Source organism: Dasypus novemcinctus, chromosome 18, assembly GCF_030445035.2.
Source record: "Dasypus novemcinctus isolate mDasNov1 chromosome 18, mDasNov1.1.hap2, whole genome shotgun sequence".
NCBI lineage: Eukaryota > Metazoa > Chordata > Mammalia > Cingulata > Dasypodidae > Dasypus > Dasypus novemcinctus.
Window position 1 is genome coordinate 4,045,270 of NC_080690.1, and position 20,028 is coordinate 4,065,297.

Below are 20,028 nucleotides of genomic sequence, written 5' to 3' on the forward strand. Positions count from 1 at the left end.
GGCTTAATTAGCCAGGTATGGGGGAGCTAAAGGTCCCCAGGTGACTCTAAACTGCAATCAAGTGCAAGGCGCTTGGCCTCAAGGCTCCCTGCTTCCCCCCACGTTTCCCCAGGACCCCTCGCTTCCAGATCAGCCCTAGCCCCCCTGTTACCAATGCTTGGTGCTTGAGCTCTGGCCCCCTGCTGCCCGCCCCCACTCCCTAGAAGGGCCGGGCTCTACCTGCCCAGCCCCTTGCTCCCCCCCCACCTTCCCACTGCGCACAGGGCAGGAAAGAAACCTCCAGCGACAGGGGTGGGCAACAGAGGTGGAGGGGGCAGGGAGCAAAGACGGAGACCAGGGTGGCCCCGGGACTGCCCAGGCAAGCTGGCCCCCGAGCTCCCTGCCTGCAGCCGAGCCCAGGGCTGCGACTGGACGCGCTCCTGCCCCCTCTGCGGGGGGGAGGGTCATAAATCCTCACCGACAGGGCCACTCAGATAAGCCACCTCCCAGGCTGTGGCCACAGCAGGGAAGAAAGGCCACGGCCAAGACAACCAGGGATATGAGAGACGGCAAGGGTGGGGGCTGGCGTTAAAGCAAGACGGTGAGTCTACACTGCAACCACCAAACTGAAACACGTCGGGGAACCGGGACCTCTGCAGCTTCCACAGCCGGCTCCCCGGGGAAAGGGAGGGGGGAGGGGGCCGGGGGCTGGAGGATGCCGTCGTGGCTGTAACCCAGGTAATTAAGGTGCTGCTCCCAGAGGGCTCCCAGCCAAGGCCACCGGTTGGACTTCTAGCAACCCAGACAGGGAATTCCAGGCCTTCCGACGCGGCCAGGAAAAACCGGCCTTGCCGGTGACTCCACAAGCCCCTGCGAGTTCCTGGGCACCAAGAGAAGTGGCAGCCAGGTATCTGTGCCCAGGTAGGAGACTCTGGTACTCCCCCTCCCCTCGGGTCGGAGGTGGGAGCCCAGCGATCCGTGCCCTGCAGATCAGGGCAGGATGGTCTCCCTGGGAAGGTCTCCCTGGGAAGAAGGCAGGTCTGGTGCTGGGCAGGCTTGGGGGGCGCAGGGCCAGGGCGCGCCACAGGGCGGCGCTGTGCCGCCCTCCCCACCAGCTCTGCCCTTGACACTGAGCAGGTGGGGGGGGGGGGCGGCGGCAGGCTGGGGATCCAGCCCCGAAACCACAAGGCTCTCGGATCTGCAGCCCTAACTTCCCCCAGAGACAGGGAAGTGACTCGGGGCCTGAGCACGGCCCGAGGGGACAGCTCTGCAGAGGCCCCTGGGGGCTTCCGGGGGGAGCTGGGCTCTGGTTCTGAGCTGCTTGCTGGGCCTGTGCCCCGACCCCGCCGCAGTTTACAGCCCCTCATAGGGGACAGAGTCCCCTAAGGAATCGTCACCTGGGGGGCTCGGAAGCCCAGCCAGTCCCCGGCACACCCCCAGGGCTCGTGGCTTGGGGGGGGGGGGGGGGGGCGGGAGGCCTAGCCATCAGCATTTGAAAAAAAAAAAAAAGGACCCCGAGGAGTTTTTTTCCTCTGGAGCTGCGAGGCGCAAGCTGGGGGATCCTAGGACACGGTTCTGGAAATTGTCTCCAGTGCGTTGTCGGGGCCTTCGTCAGGACAACCTGTTGCCTTTTGCAAAGCTCCGCCCCCGCAAAGCTGACGGGGTCCAGAATCAGGAACAGCCCCCCTCTCCAAGGAGGGGCCGCCCCCCACCCCGAGGGTGGGGGACGACTCAGGCTTGCACCAAGCCCCGGGTTCGGAGAAAGAACACTTGACCTGTAAAACTGGGCTCCAGCTTCCTCCTCCCCCCGCCGGTACACGCCCCCGGCCACGCCCCCTCCCCCACCTCGAGGGCCCTGGGTGGTGGGGGCTGCGGGCAAGGGCCTGGGGCAAAGCAGGCGCCCACGTCCGGCGGTCCCTGGGGCGAGGCCAGCCAGGCCGGCAGCTGGGATGACACACGCCGCTGCCAGCCGGAGCCTGCGCCCTGGGCACCTCACCTGGGGTCCTCTCTCACCTGGGCCCCTCCCTCACCTGTGGCGAGGCCCGGCTGAGTCAGCGCAGGTCCCGCCATCCATAAACACGGGGTGAGCAAGCGCGGCGCCAGGGTCACACCGAGGGAGGCTGCTCACCTGGGGCCTCCCTGCGCCTCGCCCCACCCCGAGAGGCAGTGAGGCTGAGGCGCCCCCCCGACCCCTGCGGGAAACCGGCCTGGCAAAATGGGGGACTCACCACCCACAGCGCCCCGGCGCCTTTTGTTCCAGCGGCTACAAAAGGCCCCTGTGGCGTCTTGTGGTGCCCACTTTTTATTTCCAACCCCCGACCTGGGTGGGCCTCTACCCCCCCAGGCCCGGACAAGGCACCGCAGGGGTTAACAAGGGTCTAATGCACCTTAAGCCCACTTCGCAGACAAAAGCCAGTTTACAGGGCAAGGGACAAATCGGCTCAGCCCCAACAGCCCCCCTTCCCCCCGCCGGGCAGGTGTTCTCCCCCTCCCTTGACACCAGCGGGGGCCGGGGGCGCGCGGGTCTTCGCTCCTCCGAGAGCCACCTCCCCCACGACCCGCGCCTCCAGTCCCACTCTTCACTTCCCAGCCGCCCCCGGCCCCCGCGCCGAGGGGGGGGGAGGCGGGCGGGGAGGGCGAGCCGAGCTCCCGCCCCGCCTCCGCGCAGGGAATTTAATTAGCCTGCTGGAGGGCGGGCGCGCGGCCGAGGAGGTGCCGCCCGAGCTGCGGGATAATTGAGTCGGCTCCGCGCGGTCGGGCCACTCGCCGCCCCTGCGCGGCCGCCGGGCCTGGGGGGGCGGCGCGGGCAGGCGGGGGCGGCGGAGGCGATCACCTCCCACCTCCCACCTCCGAGCCCGGGGCAGCCATCTTCAGCCGGGAGGGGGGGCGGGGTGGGGAGGAGGGGGGAGGGGAGGACGCCGCTCCAAGCAGGAGGAGTGGGGGAGGGGAGGGAGGCGAGCCGGGCCTGGGCACGCCGGCGGGGGCAGGGTGTGGGGGTCGGAGGCCCCGGAGGCGGCAGCCCCCCCGCAGTGGCCTCCCCCACCCAGCACGGAGCCTCCCCCCGCACCGAGGCGGCGGGGAAGGGGAAAGGAGAAAAGACAAAAACCCCAAGTGCCGGCCCCGCCGGCGAGCTCCCCGCGCCCACCCCCCGCCGCCAGCACCTGCCGCGGGGGCAGCATGCCCGCCCCCCTCGTTCGCTCCCGCGACGCCACTAAGTTTTCCTGCCGGCTCGGGGGCGCCCGGGAGCCCCCCCGCTCCCACCCCCCGCTCGGGGGCTCTCCCGCACCCCCCCGCCCGGCTCCTGGCCTCGCGCGCACTTACGCAGCCCTCGCCGACCGCGGCCAGCCCGTGTCCCCGCCCGGCGCGCCGGCGCGAAGCGGGGGAGGGGGCGGCCCTTGGTGGCCCGCCCGCGCTTATCGCCTCTCACCCTCCGGGGGAAGTTGCCGGGAGCCGTTGGCGGTCACCCCTGCGGAACCCGCGAACTTGGGGAGGCCCGGAGGAGCCCCCTCCGCCCCGCCCCGCGCTCACCGTTCATGCCAGGGCCCCGCAGCTCCGCCTCGGCGAGGGCTGCCACATGCTGGAGCCACCGTCGCCCGGTGTTTGTCTCAACTGCTTATCTCACCCGGGGCCGCGCCGCGGCGGCTCGGGCCCGCTGGGGAGGTGGAGCTTCCGGGGCCCCGGCCAAGAAACACCTGCTGCTGTCGCCGCCGCCGAGGACACACCCAAGCGCGACGCCGCCCACTCCCGGGCCACTGGCTCGCTCCCGGCTCCCTGACCTCCGCCCGCGGGAGGTGTCGGGTTTCAGCCGCAAACACGCGCGCGCACCGACGGGCGCCCGGGCGCACCCGCGCGGGCGCACGGCCCGCCCCGCGCCGGCCGGCCAGGTGAGCCGAGGACGCCCGCAGGCAGGGCCCGGGCACCTCGGAGGCCCGAAGTAGGGGGACAGTCACTTCCACACACCCGCCGGGAGAGCGGGGCCTTCCGACGCCGGCGGGTCGCCACCCCCGGTGCCCACAACAGCACCTGGCACAGAGCAGGCTCGAAGAGGGGCGCCCGGACAAACAGGGTCGCGCTGCCTCCTGGGGGCCAGCTCTCTGCGGGCGGGGGCGGGGAGAACACAAAATAGGCTAGTTGCTTCCCCCATCTCCCCGACTCCCGACCTTTATTGCCCCAACTTCAAAGGGATGACCCCCCTCAGGCCTCCCGGCCTTCCGCCTTGGCCCCGGAGCTCCGGGAAGCCCCCCCTCCCCAGGCTTGGTTGAAACAACTTCTGGGGGGTTAAAGTGGCTTTGGGGGGGATTCTTCAAAGAACCCTCGTCCTAGGGGCTCACGGAGGCGCCGCCTCTCTGGCGGGGTCGCTAAGTTGGGGTTGGGGACAGAAACGAGGCCTCACGCCGGCCCCGGCGCAGCGCCTCCCCCTTCCCGGCACCCCCACCCCACCCGGCCTCACCCAGGCACTTGACAGACTGGAATGACTCAGGGAGCGTCCTGGAATTCCTGGGCACCCACAGGCGGCGCGGAGAGGGACTGCGGGCCGCGGCTTCCCCCCGCGGGCTCCTCCCCGCCCCGCCCCCACCACGCGGGCCCCGGGCCCACCCCCCGCGCCGCCGGCGTCTGCAGGAAGCGCGGGATTCCTGGGCGCGCTTCGCTGCCGGGGGGTCGGCAGCCCTGGCCTGCCAGCCCCCTCCCCCGCGCACGCCGGCGCCCCCGCCTCCGCCCCCGCGCACGCCCAAATCTCCCGGCGTGGATCCGACGCCCTGGGGTCGCTCCCTCCCCTTCTCTAAAAACAGAGAAAACCACGGATCCGCGGCTTCGCTACTTAGGAGCCCGGGGGCGAACCAGTGCCCCCCCGGCGGCCGCCGTGCGCCGCGCCGCGGGTTTCAACTTTCCGCCCCGGTGCCAGCGCCGCGCTCCTGCCAGCCCCAAACCTGCCCCGGGACATGCCCGCGCCGCGCTTGGCAGGCGCGCGCGCCGCCGTCCCCGCGGGCCCGGCCTCCCCGCCTCCCTCCCGCCCTCCTTCCCCGCGCCAGCCCGGATTGAGACGGGAGGGAGCGCTGGGCGCCTGCCACCCCCCATCCATCTGTTCCCGATGACGCTGGCGGGCCTGGTGCACTCGGGGCTCGCGCCAGCGGAGAACCAGGAGCAGCCTGTGTGCCCGCCGGGGACGGATGGGGGCCCGACGGGCGCCCCCAGGCCGCTCACTCCCTTGGCCCAGCAACCACAGGGTTCACGGGCAGAGGGGGCGCACGCCGGCCCCGCCCCGCCTTGCACCGGGCTCCCCGCCGACCACCACCGACAAGGGAAACGGACCGCGAGGCCGGGCCGGGGGCCGGGCCTGGCTCCCACCGGAGGGCGCCGGCGGCCCTGGCACGGCCCGGGAGGGGCCGCCTCCCCTCCGCCGCCCGCCCGGCTCGCCCGGCTCGCCCGCGCGGCGCCTCCCTCCCGCCGGCCTCGACCTTAGACTTTCCTTCCCGCGCCACGCCGGGTCTCGGCCCCGCGGTCTCCCGGAACTCACACCCTGCAATGGCCGGCAGATTCGCCGGGCCCCTCGCCGCCAGAGCGCCGAGGGGGGCGCCTCCCCGCCGCCGGGTGCCGCGTAGCGGGTGGCTGGTAGGCAGGAAGAGCCCCGAGGGAATTAGACGTTTTGCCTAGGGCTTTAGAAGCACGATAAATAACCCCGCCGGCGCTCCAGTCTCTTTCCCACCTGGATTGTAGATGCCGGGAGAGGGGAGTAAAATGCAAATGACACTGCACACCTGGCAGGGAGTCCTGGGGCAGGACGCCCAGGCCCCACCTCCAAGTCCTCCAGCCAGATCCGTGTGAGCCGGTTTACTTCCCTTCAATTGTGGAAGATCCTTGGGGGGGTCAAGCTGCCACTTGGGGGGACCAGGGCAGGCAGCCATAAATTTGTGGCATGGCCACTGCAATGTAGCCTTTGGCTAATGTTTAGAGCTGGCAGATTCCTTCCCCAGACGTCTGGTTTATTGCGAGATGGGTGGTCTGATCCCCATTTCAGAGAGGAGGAAGCTGAGGCTGAGAGTCGCTCCAGGTCCCGTTTGCACGGGTGAACTGGGTGCTGAGCCCAGAGCTGCTCATACCAGGAGTCTCCCCAGCCCAGTCGGCCAAAGGGAGCAAAGAGATGCAGGGAGCCATGGCCAGCGCGGGGGGGCAGCAGCGAGCTAGCTGTGCGCGCCCAGGCCCGAAAAGGCTGGCAGCCACCGGGCCGGCTGGCAGGGGGAGATGGATGACACTCACTGTCACTGGGCCCGGCCCGGGGAAATTAGCAATCCGGGAGCACGGCCTCTGAGTTTAAGAGTGAGAATTGCTCTCCTGCAGCCCGCGCTCCGCGCTAACAAGCTTTGTAGCTGGACTTCTAATTTCCCACCGCTTGGGGCTCTCCTGGGCCTTCCTCTCTTTCCCTCCAGGCGCCTCCCTCCTCCTCCTCTCTCCCCTTCTCCGGCAGCTCCTCCCCCTTCCCTGGACGAAGAGCCCCCTCCTGGGCCTCCTGTCCCTCCGTCCCACGAGCCTGGAAACCTGACAGAAAAAGGCAGGGAGAGGGTGGACCCTGGGGTGAGGGCGCCGGGCCAGGGCCAGTCCTGGGGGATCACCTCCTAGTGGAGACGCTGGCGGGCGACAGAGTCGCTGCACGCCTCACCAGGGACCGCCCCCGCCAAGGTTAGCTGTGCCTCTCAGGGAAGGAGGCGTAGGCCACTGCCCTCACCTGGCCACCGGAGTCCACGCTCCCGTGACACCTTGGCAGGTCTGTGCATAACCCAGCCCCGACTCCAGGACCTGTGCAGCCTGCGCCAGGAAGGGACGGAAAGTGCTCAACTGCCAGTTAACAGTTAATGGGGGAGCCGTGTAGCTCAGTGGTTGAGTGCCTGCTTCTCGTGCACTCCATCCCTGGTGCCTCCTTAAAAACAATTGCTGCTATTCAAGCCTCGAAGCCTCAGGAGCCTCCTTTCTCCTTTCCCCAACCCCTGGGCTCAAGAACCGAGAAGGAGTCTAAAAGGTAGAGGACATAAGGGATCTGCCAGGAGAGACGAGACGCCTCTAACCAGGACAGGTGGGTGTTTATACCCCCGAGCAGACGTACCACGTGCAGGGCTCCATTGCGCTAGCCTGGCGGGAAACAAAACTGAAAATTCCAGGCCCTGTCCCCGGTCAGCTGCTTGCAAAAGACAGAGACACGGAGGGCAAGCATGGGAACTGGGAAGGTGAGCGGGCAGGCTGACAATTCAGGCCTTCACCACTACGGCCTGGGCATCTACCTGGGCCAGGTGAGGTGCCCAGGTGCCCAGGAGTGTCCCCCACCAAGTCCTAGCACAGGTACCAGCCCCGATCTCCAACAGGCCCGATACCAGAGAAGGGAAGAGGTGTACCTGCAGTGGGATCAGCAGGACACCTGATCTAACACAGCGCCCTGCTCCGCCCTGCCCAGGTGTCACTAGCGCTTTAGGGTTACGTGTTCCGGTTCGGGCCATCTTTACGTCACCCCAGCAAGCGTCCAGGTCAGCACCTGAATCCGAGCACAAACGTCGGAGGACCCGGGTTCGGTGCAGGGCAGGAAGGCAAAGGGCATTGCTGACCCTAACCAGGCGCCTAACGTGCCCACGCTTCTCCAGGAACGTTGGCAATCCTCTCGTGGCCCTGCAAGGAAGGCCGCCCGACCTCCCTACAAAGCCCGAGGACTAGGGAGACTGGGGCACAAGAAGCCAAGTCCCAGCACACCCAGTGCCTGTGCCTGTCCGCCTCTACCTGGTAGCATCCTCTGCCCCTCCCAGCCATCATCCGTGGCACAGGAAGCAGCTTGTGCACAGGGGGCTCGAGGTCTCAGTGCACCTTGCATCAACTCCGAGCCACAGTCCCGGGGACTGAGAACCCGCTGCCCCCTTTTCGGGGCGGGGACAGGGCCAGGCATCCCGTGGATTTTTGCAGCCTGATGCGGCAGCCAGCTCTGGGAGATGCTAAAGCTAAGAAGGGCACCGTCCGGTGGCAGCGAGGGCCCAGGGGCAGGTGGGCAAGGGGTCTGCCTTACGGGACACCCTGGCTGCAGCCGCCCCCGCCGCTCCCCTCCTCTTGCTCGCCTGTGCTGCCAGCTATCAAGGCTGTCTTCCAAATCTCCCCATTCTTCAAAGCCGGGCTTAAATGTTATCTTTTCCAAAGAAGGCTTTTCCATCCCCACCTCGAATTTATCTCTCCTGGCGCCGGGTCCCACCACTCTTCTCAGATAGCAACCGCAGGGTGCACGCAGGCACGCCCGGGCTTAAATAATGAGTGGGGGAATACAGATCCCCAGGCTGCCCCTTTCTGAGCCCTCTGGGGTGGAGCCTGGGAATGTGCATCTTTAACGGGCTTTCCGTCGGGGGTCTGGGCCCCACTGTGAGTCCTGGAGACCGTGGGTGCCTGGGGGAAAGGAGGCTCTAGCCGCGTCGCTGCGCCACAGCCCCCAGTCCTCAGGAGGCTCTGCCTGTTAGGACGGAACCCAGATCTGGTGAATGGATAAATGGAGGGAGGGAGCCAGCCAGCCGCCCCCCAGGTCTCTCCCAGTGCCTTTCTCCGGGACGAACCAGATTCCCCAGGGATGCGGGGAGTGTGGCGGGGAGGCCCTGGGAAGCCCCCACCCCCAGACCGCGTCAGCCAGCCATCCAGAGGCCAGGGTCACCGCCCCCGGGGAACAGGAAAGGGTTAAGGCCTGGAAAATTCCCTCTGACTGGGTTCCGCAGCTTTGCCTCTTAACCCGGGCTGCCCCAACACTTCCTGCCCTTTGAGCGCCGGCTCCCAAGCTGCAGCCTGCGCACAGCTGCGCTCCTTTACAGTCAGTTAACAGCTGTTTTGCATAGATTTTCAATTCTAATTGCCTGGCTTTGTGCGCGACGCCGAGCCCCGGTGAATGGGGAAGCCGCTGCCGCTCCAAGCAGGAGGGGAGGGGGCTCGCGAGGGAGGGGAGGGGGCCGGGGTGCGCTGGGGCCCAGCGCTTTCATTGCTTAAGTAAGGGAAGAGTGTCCCTGCCACCGCCAACCCCCTCCACCACGACAGCTCCTGCCTCTCCCACTGGAGCCGGGAAACCTGAAATGCACCCCCCAACCCCATTTTGGAAGGGACACCCAGCCCCCTCCTGCTGACCTGGGTCCTCAGACCCCACGCCAGGCTCGGTGACGGGTGTGGGGAGAAAGCAGCCTCCATCCCGGGAATAGGCCGCAGGACCCACTGCTCCCCTGCCCCCTCCAGCCCCGGGGGCCCCTCCAGCCCCCTCCGGCCCCCTCCCCCAGGCTCTCCAGGACCCAGATATGGGAAGCTAATTGGACAATAAAGTTGAGCAGTGAGGAAACGCACTCTCTGGAGACAGCTGGCATCTATAAAAGAGAAATATTTGCATTTAAAACCTTTAAACTTTATCAGGCTGGGAAGGGTGGATCGGAGGAGGCCCTGGCTCCTCCGGGGAGAGGCCTGAGAGGCTGATGGTTCTGGATCTTTCTGCCACCCGTGAGACCCCCCCCTCCCCGGCCCCTATTACTGTTGGGGACGCGAGTCTGGCCAACAGGAGCCTGGTGGGCCTGGCCGTGGGTGGAGGGCAGACCTCCCAGATTCCAGAAATCCTGAAAAGAGCTGCCCGTGGGCTCAGGTGGTGGGTGGGGGGCCTGGTGGAGCCTTGGCCATGGGCCTCCCCAGCTCTGCCACCCCTGCAGGCCCAGGAGCGAGAGGAAGGCGGGAGGGCTCCAGGCAAGGACGCCATCCACAAGGAGCCAGTGCCCGGCAGCCACGAGCCTCTCCCCACCGGCGTGGACGCAGTTAGTGGGGGCTGCTGGACGTGCTCTGGGGCGGGCAACACCCCGCGGCACGCAGGAGTCCAGTCCACCTGCCAAGGCGTCTCCAGGCCTGCCTAGATGCCCATTTTGCGTATGGGAGAGAATCCTGGAGCGTTCCCCACCGCCGGCACCTGATGTGACACCAAGGGCGAATACATCCCCCAGCCGCAGGTCCTGGACAACGCGGCCCTGTCCCCAGCAGGCCTGGGCTGCGTGGGAATTGCAGGTGCAGAGCCCCCGACTCTAGCTTGTGGGGGCAGGAGTGGAAACTTCCGGGGTGGAGGTGGGGCACCTGGGGGCTGGGAGGGAGACCCCTGCTTAGAGGCATCAGACCCCCTTCCCTAGGGATCTTGCTCTCTGCCACCCAGACCCTGAAGCTGGGGCAGCAGTGGAGGGCGGGCAGAATAGATCGAGAGGGGTGTGACCTTCAGACGTGGAAGTCGAAACCCACGCTGGAAATTCGCCTTTGTCCCACCTCCCCAGAGCCCTCGATCCCTTTGCTATTTTTGTTCCCATCAGCAGGTGTCCAGTCCCACGGTGCCGTCTCCATCCTCAGCTTAGCTTGTTCAAAGCCTCTGAGCACCTGTAGGACGGTCATTCCGCTTCGCCTAGCTCTTCTCTCTCTATATGCCACCTTTCCAGCCACGTCCCCGTGGCAGGCAGTGTGGGGGCTGCTGCTGCCTCTGGCCGCCATCTCTCTCAGAACATTCCGGTACCCGGCCCTTCCCTTTCCTCAACACAACTTCCTGGGCATCTTTGTGTTCACAGCGTTCAATGATCATCCAAAAAGCAGATTTAAAAAGGCAGCTTCAGGGAGGCAGGTGTGGCTCCGTGGTTGAGCGCCTGCTTCCCACATACAAGGTCCTGGGTTCATTCCCCGGGATACCCTACAAACAAATCAGTGAAACGGCAGCTTTTGAGAAGCGCTGTGGCCTTCGGGGGGGCCCGCGTCGTGTTCAAGTCTGCCGGGCGCCGTGGGGCGGGGCCAGGCTCAGCACTGCCCAGGAACACAAACCCTCTGCCCCGTCGTACGCTTTGGTGAGATCGTCCAGGAGGCTTGCCCAGTGCCAGGAACTCAGTCGGCGCTCAATGAAAACACGCGGGGTGTGAGGAGGAAATGGACGGGGGACGCAGTGGGTAGAAACGCAGGTGTCCGAGGAAGCTGCTTTTCAGTGCCAGGCCTGGTGGCCGGGCCAGCTGGTGGCTCGAGACCCCTCTGGGCCTGGAGTCCCGAAGGGGCAGGGGTGAGACGTGCTTCCTCCTGTGCAGCCTGGCGCGCCTTCGCCCTTCTCTGTCCCACCACGGAGGTCTCCAAGAATCTTGCTCCCTCCGAGGGCCAGGCTGGCACTCGCTGGAGCCCCGGCCTGCTGGCTTCAGGCAGCCTCTCGGCTGGCCACAGGGTCTGCGGGGCCGGAGGGAGAGGAGCCTGGGCTCTGCAGGGCTCTTGTTTTGTCATTTAAAAACGTTGATGGCACAGCCAGGGCTTCCTTAGAGATGCGTCTTTTGAAATAATCCAGGCAACGGATGGATGGATGAGCTGATGCGGCCAGTCATTACCATTGAACGTTATTCAGTGGTAAAAATGAACGGAGGGCAGCCTGCTCCCCCGTGGATGAGGCTGGGGGGAGAAGCCGGACACGAGAGGCCACCTATCATCTGAAATGTCCCGAAAGGCAAACCCATGAGGCAGGAAGCCGATTCGCAGTTGCCAGGGCTTGGGGAGGGGGGCTGGGGGTGACCGCTAATGGGAGAGGTTTCCTTTGGGGTGAAGGAGATGTTTGGGAGAAGCTAGAGATGGTGGTCGCACAAAATTGTGGCGTCACTAAATGCCACAACCGCTCGCTATAACGTGGTGCGTCTCAAAGTAAGTAAAGTTCACCTCAATTTAAAAAAAACACCATAGAGAGCCCACCCCCCCGCCTGTCCCTGGGTGGGTCCAGGTGCCAGGCGAGGCCTGCAGTTCCCCTGAGAACCCGGTAACCCCCGAGGAGACGCCCCGAAGACGATCGCCCCCTGGAAACCCCCTTTCCGGCCGCGCTGACAGCCCTTGGGCGTTTCGGGCGCAGAGGTCACCGGAGGAGCCGGTCACGCTCAGGCGTGTTTTGTTTCCCGAGCATTTTTCCACGCTCAGCCTCCCAGCCACGCACACAGCCACACACGTGCCGTCCCCGTGGCCGACCTTCCAGGCCCTGGAGATGAAGGGCTGGCGGCCTCCCGCCAGCTGCAGGCCTTTTCAACTTGTCCTCATCAACACTTCCCGCTCCAGGGGACAGGCTCCGCAGGAGCCCTGGGCAGCGGGAGGTCAGGGGCCGGGCCGGCGTGAGCTGGCTGCTGCCACCTGGTCACCTGGCTGGAGGCCAGCTGGCTGCAGCCCTGGGCAGGCCTGGGGGAGGACCACAGGGCAGGCTGCGCGGAGTGTGCCGGGAGACCCAGAAGGTTCCAGAACCTCCGGGTGGCCCGGGCCTGAGGGGTCCCTGGCCACACCAACAGACTCTCAACAGGAGCCGCAGAGCCTCTCACGGCGGGGTCCCCGCACCCCGGTTTTCTGTGCACGTCTGACAACCTTCACAGCTGTTGAAGTGTGGCACAGCGCCCGTCGTCTGCGCCTGAACGCGCTCCCGGCGGCGCGGGCTCTCCTGCGGGCCCGGCCCTCCCCCCGGCCTGCGCCGCCCACCTCGTGGCCTGCGAATGCCCCGAGCGCTACCGTGTCTCAGAACACGCATCTGCTGAGGGCCTACTGTGCGCCAGGCCCTCTTGGCTCATGGCCCTTATGGGGATTCTCGGAAGGAGGATGAGACGGGAGACTGGGGGCGGCTCCTGGGGCTGGGATGTGGACCCAGGTCCCTGTTCTAGGACGGCACTCTCACCACTCAGTGTCCCCACAGCCCCCACACCCCGCCACCCACACCCCCTCCTCCCTGGTCTTTCATGGTATCTGTGATTCTGACAAAAAATCTGGATGCATTGTCTCCTGTATTTCAAATCTCAAGCCGTGGCCTGGACCATTGATCCGCAGTCCTCCCCCCCTCCACTCGACAGGGGACGGGGGACACACACAGAGCAGCCAGCCCCAGGGCCCGGCGGCTGGTGGCATGCTCCGTCCTGGCCTTGCTGTCAGTCTGTCTTGCTCATTTGGTCTCCCAAGTTGAAATTGTACAAGAGAAGGGGAGGAGGCCCAAATCCAAAACGTTTTCACAGTTTTTTTGCACGGAGGGTTGGCCCGCTGCCTGGCCGCCTCCACTGGATGCCGGGCCTCGAATTCAAGGTCAGAAGTGGGGACCACCACCCCCCCCCCCCCGGCAACGTCTGCCTGTTAACTCGGGCCCCGCCTTTGCCTTGGACGGTCTTGGCTCTCTCCCACCCGCCTCATCCAGCCTCTCAGCCTATGAAGCGCCCACCTTAAAATACTTCCTTCTCCCACTCCAGATGCCGTGGGGAGCTCCCCACCCCCTTCTCGGGGATCCCCCAGCCTCTCCTGCCTCTCTCCTTTCAGCCCCTCACCAGCCAGGGCCTGGCACCCACCCCACTCCCCCCACGGCCTCTGAGCTGCCCCCCGTCTGGCCACTCTGCCCCCACCTGCTCGGTCGGCCCAGGGCAGCTCTCTTGCAAACCCAGGCATCAGCAGCTGCACATCTCCACGCCTCCCCCCCCGCCCTTCTGGAAGTATCTCAGGGTCTCTTTAGCAAGGCCCCCCACCAGACTCATCCCCCTTCTGCTCTCCTGTCCCCCTCTTAGGTTAGGGGACCCCTGCTTGTCTTTGCTCCCCAACCCTTCCCAAATCACCCCTCTTTTTAAGCCCCAGCCTAAAATCCCACCTCTTCCAAGCAGTCTCCGGGCTTGGTGGCCTCCCCCACGTCCCCGGAGTCACACTCGCCCTTTCCCGGCGGCCCTTGGGTAAACGTTTCCTGAGTTGATCTACATTAAGTTCAGAAGCCTCGGAAGACACAACCCCACGGCCAACAGATGCTCCGCTCACCCTTCTGGTCCCCAAAACAGACCCGGCCAGAAAAGGGGCGCAGGGACTTCCGCGGACACCCAGGCGGTGTCGAGAGTGCGGAGCGCGCTTCTGGTGCCCGTTGGGGCGAGCCTTCCCGTTGGGGTGAGCCTTCCCGTGGCCTCCTCAAGCCCTGCGTCTGCGACACCGCCCCAAGCCGGCCCGAAGGAGCCGGAAGGCAGATGCAGAGGGCCACCAGGAAAACAAGTGCGGGGTGTTTGTTTGTTTTTTAAAACGTTCCCAGACGAGCGTAAAAGAAAACACACGCACATGCACACATGAGAGCCGTCACGGCTCCAAACTCAACCGCCCCACTCCCACGCCACCCTCGGCCCGGAGTCCAGGCCCTTTCCCCCGCGCCAGGAAGCGCCCCCCGCACAGGCCTGCCGCCCCCCCAATCTGAGCGCGGGCCCCCAGCCCGGGAGCTCGACTCCGGGCTCCGCCAGGGCTTTGCAGGGTGACCCTGGGGAAGTCCCCGGCCTCAGGCACGCGGGGCTTGGCGGTCACCCAGGGCAGCCCTCCTGGAAGCCCACGCAGGAGGAAACACTCCTGAAGGCCCTGGGAGCCCCCTCCCCTTCTGGCACCCCAGAGGGCAAGAGGGGAAGGCGGTCAGGGCCACAGAGCTCCCCAGGGGCTGGCGAGGGGGGAGCAGCCTCAGAGCCCTGCGCGGGACCTGGTGACACCCAGAGCCAGATCAGGACGCAGGGGCCCCGTCCTAAGAGAAAGCGGGGGAGAGGGGAGGAGGGGGCAGGGGTGGAGGCGGGAGGGAGGGGCACCTGCAGAAGGAAGGGGCTGAGCTAAACATTTCCCCGTTTCCTCCCACCAACTGGTCCGTTCCTGGCAGTTCTCCAGATTGAGAGGCAAACTGCAAAGGGCCATCGTCCTGGGCGGCCAGCGGGCAGCAGGTCACGAGGCCAGCGCCCTGGCTCCTTCTGATGCCCGCTCTCCACCTGTTTCCCACGGTTACCCCTGCGAGCTCCGTCGCCCCGGGCCCCGGAGACGGGGCTCCCCCTCACGGGCCCGCGCTGCTTCACCAGCTTGCGCTGTCATCCGCCTTGGGGCGTGATCATCTTCGAAAATTATTTCTAATTTCTCTCTTTCCCGCCTCTCTTCCCCAACAGGATTCGAAGCAGAATTACCAACCTTTGATATGGAGAAGTGTTTATGATTTTTACCGCTTCCCCGGGAAGCTCCCGGGAGCTGGAAGGGGAATTAGATTCAGAGAGCAGCGCGTCCCCGGCGAACGCGGGCGATATTCATTTAGCAGCTTCTCTTGGAGCCCGGCGACGTGAGCCTGCCCTCCCCGAGGCCCTCCCGCGGTTACGGGAAGACTGACTTCACGACATCCCAAGAAAATAATCTGAGGCTGGGGGAGGGCACGGGCGCTTCCTCCCATGGTGTGGGCAGAGGCCTGGTGGCAGCGGCTCTGCCCGTGTCCCCCATCGGAGCCCAGCAGCTTTGCCACCGGCCACCCACGCTGCCACCAAGACCCATTCAGGGCCTGCAGATGAGGAGGCCTGTGGGGACCTAACTTTTGGGGGGACAGAGCCCCAAAGTCCGATCAGCCTGCATGGTCCCCAAAACGCCAAGCCCTGGAAGACAATCTGGCGGTTCCTCAGAAAGTTAGAATGTGACCGTACATGCCCTAGGAATAGACGCAGGAGAACTGCAAGCAGGGACACGGACAGCTAATGTGGACCCCGATGTCCCTGCAGCATCATCCCCTATAGCCGAAAGGTGGACAAAAACCACCCGTCCATCCAGGGATGAAGGGGTGACCAGCACGGGGCCTCTAAGGCGATGGACTGTGCTCAGCTCAGAGAAGGGACGTGTTCTCTGCCTGCTACAAGGCGCGAGCTCGAAATCACGACGCTGAAGGGAGCCAGGCGAGAACGGACCGGTATTCTAAGATGCCACTCGTGTGACGAGTCTAGAAAAAGCAAATTCCTAGAGACAGAAAGTCGATTAGAGGACGCAGGGTGGGGGGAGGCAGGGAGCGGAGAAAGGCTGCCTCATGGGTCCAGGGTTTCCTTTGCGGTGATGAGAAGGTTTGGGGGGTGGATAGAGGTGGAGGCTGCGCCACACCCCTGGAAATGTGATGAATACTACGGAATCGCGCACTGTGAAAAGATGCAAAAGGGAAACTAAGTCAGCAAGAAACAACCACCACAACCCTTCCCCACCCCCTCCCCCAGCCGTTCCTGGCGGGGGGGGGGGGGTGACACAGACCGGCTCAGGGCCCCCCGCCCCGCGCCCTCGGACGCCCTGGCACCCCTTGCCCGCCCTGGCTGGGCTCCTCCGGGATGGCCAGTGGCCGAGGGAGTAGCGGGCCCAGGCCGGCGGGACCGGAGCTTTCCTAAGCACGTCGTAAATTTTACAGCGATTCCTGCAAGATCAAAGCTGGGCCTTTAAAGTGCGTACAGAAAGCCAGAGCCCTCCGGGAGGGGGGCGCTGGGAAAAGCAACGCCGAGGGTGCGGCCAGGGGGGGCCGCGGAGCCCCCTCCCACGCAGCCCCCAGCCGCCCGCTTAGGGTCCGCGCCGGTTGCTGCCTGGAGTTGGGGGCAGAGGGTCCAGAGCAGCGTGGTGGGACCCCCGAGCGGGAGCAGCCCCCGAGAGCCTTCCGGGGGGCCCTGCCCAGCCAGCCCAGCCTGCTCGGGGATCAGGAAGTCCAGTGACCCCGAGAGGCAGAGAAGGGGACGCACCGTCCTGGCCCCCCGCTGCGGCTTCTTTCCCCCCGAGGCTGAAGGGGTCAACCCTCGCCCTGAGCCCATTCCTGGCGATCACGGCTGTGCACACCTGCCCCGTGTCCAGCAGCGCCCTCGAGCCTGAAGGAGCACTGCGAGCCGAGTCCATCCCACTTCCCGTCCCTCTTGGCCATTCTGAAAGACAGTGACCCCTCCGAATGAGGTCCGAGCTCTGCCGGCCGGAGAGGCTGAGTAGAGCAGGCCAAGATCCAGCTCTTGTCATTCCCACCCAGAGAGGAAGCACCCAAAGTCTCACTGGAGGCTGGTAAAAGCTGAGGGTAACCCATCTTTCAGCTACGCAGAATCCGCACGAGCAAACCCTTTGAGCAGCAGACCTTCCCACAACGATGGAACGTTCTGGATCTGCCCTGTCCAGTGTGCAGCCCCGGCTGGTTAGGGAGCCCCTGAACTGAGGAACGGCGTGTCAAATTTTACCAGACTTCTAACTCACTGCGATTTTTAAAAGTAAACATGGGGCGGCGGACTTGGCCCAGTGGTTGGGGCGTCCATCTACCACATGGGAGGTCCAGGGTTCAAACCCCGGGCCTCCTTGACCCGTGTGCAGCTGGCTTATGTGCAGTGCTGATGTGCGCAAGGAGTGCCGTGCCATGCACGGTGTCCCCTGCGTAGGGGAGCCCCACGTGCAAGAATTGCGCCCCATAAGGAGAGCCGCCCAGCGCGAAAGAAAGTGCAGCCTGCCCAGGAGTGGCGCCGCACACATGGAGAGCTGACACAAGATGACGCAACAGAAAGAAACACAGATTCCCGTGCCGCTGACAACAACAGAAGTGGACAGAGAAGACGCAGCAAATAGACACAGAGAATAGACAACTGGGGTGAGAGGGAAGGGGAGAGAAATAAATAAATATTAAAAAAAAAAAAGAGTTAAAAAAAAAAAGTAAACCTGAGTCACCCCATGGACTGACGACCGTCCCGCCGGACAGCGCAGCCATGGACTGTAACAGGGGAAACCTTTCCCAGCCCAAGACTGACACCCGCGCCCTGGAGCAGCGTTTGGAGAAAACCAGACGGAGAGCCTGAGCCGGGGGCTCTCCTGCAGGACCCAGGACCTACACGCACCAGCCGCCCAGGCTCCCAGCTGCCCTCCGGTGGCGTCCTGGAAAGCTGCACCAGGAGTCGGGGACCCTCCTCTCGGGGGGCCACTGTGACGTGCATCCCAGCACAGGGATTATGGGTGGGTGGGTGGAAATGCACAGAAAATGCCTGGCATTTCGAAGTCCCGGCCCCAGGGGAGGAGTCCCCAAAGATTTCCCGGTGGGCATCAGCGGGTTTTCAGGAAGGAACAGGCATTTTCTGACCAGTAGGAGCAGGAGGCGGGGGAAGGCAGGGGCCAGCCCCAGGGGGCCGGGGGACCCGGGGTGGGGGACAAGGCCTGCCTCCGGGCCTGGAGCTGCCTTTGTCCACCTAAAGGGGCAGCTGGCTGCAGAGAGAAACCAGACGGGGGGGGGGGTGGGCTCCTGAGGCCGGAAGGGCCTTCCAGAACACTGGGGAGGGGGCGCGGGGGGGCCTGGGGCTCAGCAGCTGGGCACCGGCCTCTCCTCCGCAGCCACCAGGGTTCTTTCCCAGGCGCCCCCCCAAGCTGCCCTGCCTCCCCGGGGCAGGCTGCGCACGCCACAGCCCCTCCTCCACCAGCACCCCAACAGCCGTGCACGAGCGTCTGGTTGGCGCGTGCCCCCCTCCATGCAGGCTCTGCCCGTACCACGCCCTGAGGTCCCCCCCCCAACAGGCCTACTGGGCAGGGGTCCTGTTACAGGGGGAGAGACGGGCCCAGAAAGGGCGAGAAGCTTGCTCGGGGCACATAGCGAGGGCCTGACCGCGGGGACGAATTCTAGAAGCTGCCTCGGTAGCAGGAAGAGGTTGGCTGAAACAGCGAGGGAGCTGGCAGAGGACAATGGGCAACGCGGGGGGACAGCGTGAACCGGGGGAGCCGAGGCCTGCTCGCAGGGAGGAGGGTGGAAAAGGCCGGCGCCCCCGGCTCTCAGCAGATGGGGCCTGGAGGCTGGGAAATAAATGAGCCTCCAGCAAAGAGCAGATGGAGAAGCTGACCGCGGAGGGGGCCGGGGGTCCTGAGGGCTGCAACCCCTGCCCGCCGCCCCCCGGGGTCAGGCCCCCCACAGCCCGCGCCGCCGGGCTCTGGCCGCGGTAACCCCGGGGGCACCCCTGAGCCCCCTCCCTCTCCTGGGAAGCAGCCAACGCCCCTGTCGCAGGCCGGGTAACGTGCTGCGGGGGCGCCCGTCGGGGGCGCGGGCCGGGCGAGGACCCCCTGCCCCCGGGCGCTTTTCCAGGCTCCGCTTCCGAGCCCCCCGCCCCCTCCGCCCGGCCCCCCTCGGCCCCCCGCAGGAGAGAAGCAGCATGCTCCGTCGTCGGAACTGCATTGTCCCGGTCCAGCAGATGGCAGGTGTAACAAAGCAGCTTGCTGTGGCCAAACCAATTATTTATCTAATTATGATTTACCACTTAACCACATGATCTTTCCGCAGAGTTGTGGGCAATTAAAACCGGGGTGACTATGTGGATTATGCAAATGGGCTGGAGCCCAGCGAATAAAATTGGAGATTAGACATTCACGCAGGCAGGAGCTGGCAGAGGGCAGGCCCCGGGGGAGCGCGGGCTGGGGGCGGGGGAGGGCGGGGGTGGGGGGTGGATCTGGACTCACACCTGCCCCCTCAGGCCTCCAGGCTGCCCCGGCGGTGACATCAGGCCCCTGGGAGAGGGACTGGACGTGACATCAGGCCCCTGGGAGAGGGGTGGACGCAGCCGGCCTCCTGGGAGCTGTGCAGAACCTGGGGGGGGGGACCCCCAGGGCGCTGCGAGGCCAGGGGAGCACGTCCTCCTGCCTGGGGTCAGGCAGCCCCAGGTCCCGAGGCTGGAGGCAGGCGGGGAGCCGGCTCTTCCCTCTCCCCCAGCTGGACTACCAGGAGGGGAGGGGGAGGGGGGAGGGGGGGAGGAGAGGATAAAGGGGGAAGCGGGGGGGGGGGGCACTGGCCGTCCACTCCAGGTCCAGCCACACCGGGGCCTGTGCCCCGAGTTCCTGGACGCGTGCTCCACTGAGTTATTTTGCTCCCTCTTGCCCAGGACCTCTGAGGGGGGGCACGCGTGACCCCGGTTTTTAGCGATTAGGAAGTAGGCTTAGTGGTTGGATACTGTGCTTGGGCCCCTCCAACCTTCCAGGGCCAGGACATGCTGTGAAACAGGTCTGTTAAGGCAGGGGACGCCCCCCCCCCCCAACAGCGGCCCTCCAGGCCTGGCGGTGACACACGGGGTCGTGCCAGCTCTGTAAATATCCAGCCGCTGTGTGACCCTGCTCAAGTTGCTGGTGGTCTCTGGGCTGTTTCCAAAGAAATGGATAAGAGTCAACAGTTCCTCCAACTCCTGCTGTCTCTGAAAGTTGGGGCAACCCTCACCCTACGAAAACATGACCCAGTGCTACCCGAGGCAGCTGAGCAGAGGAAGGGGGGACCTTGACAGCAAGTCGGTCTGT

The 20,028-nt window shown here is 65.6% G+C and overlaps 1 protein-coding gene across 10 annotated transcripts in view; it reads right to left on the minus strand.

The window, feature by feature from the left end:
* The window catches only part of GSE1 (Gse1 coiled-coil protein), a 91,460-nt gene that overhangs the window by 41,221 nt on the left and 30,211 nt on the right, over positions 1-20,028 (minus strand). The window contains exon 1 of one of the 10 annotated variants that reach the window (XM_058279619.2): positions 3,508-3,910. The exons of the other annotated variants lie outside the window; for them this stretch is intronic. Within the exon in view, the coding sequence (XP_058135602.1) occupies positions 3,508-3,514 (7 nt within the window). The 5' untranslated portion in view covers positions 3,515-3,910. Of the gene's footprint in view, positions 1-3,507; positions 3,911-20,028 lie in introns of those variants that run through there. 10 annotated transcript variants of the gene reach the window in all.